We start from the raw sequence: 285 nt of genomic DNA, 5'->3' as shown, positions 1-285 counted from the left end.
GACATAACACGCCCACCAACATCCATACCCGAAAGCGAAGATTTCCGACAGGAGACTGGGCATACGGTATCCCATAGAAGCCAAGGAAGGTCTTCCCCTTCGTCGACTTCTCCAGAGTTCCTACGATCCTTCCAGAAGCTGTGGTCACTTCCGTTGGCGGAGATATGTGGTACGTGCCGTGAGCTGACTCTGCCAACACCAGCAGACTCAGTGTCAGGGCGAGCACACACGATCTCGCCATTCTGTGTGGAAAGGAGGGGGATATTAGTGTTGGTGTTGATGATT

General features: G+C 53.0%; 1 protein-coding gene across 1 annotated transcript in view; it reads right to left on the bottom strand.

Annotated features, from left to right (window-relative positions):
• The window catches only part of LOC119585064 (venom carboxylesterase-6-like), a gene marked incomplete in the record, with an annotated part of 16,961 nt that overhangs the window by 9,628 nt on the left and 7,048 nt on the right, over window positions 1-285 (bottom strand). The window contains 1 exon segment of the mRNA XM_037933681.1: window positions 29-242. Within this exon segment, the coding sequence (XP_037789609.1) occupies window positions 29-241 (213 nt within the window).

This window comes from Penaeus monodon, chromosome 19 (assembly GCF_015228065.2).
Source record: "Penaeus monodon isolate SGIC_2016 chromosome 19, NSTDA_Pmon_1, whole genome shotgun sequence".
NCBI lineage: Eukaryota > Metazoa > Arthropoda > Malacostraca > Decapoda > Penaeidae > Penaeus > Penaeus monodon.
This window is presented reverse-complemented; position numbering and strand designations above follow the sequence as displayed.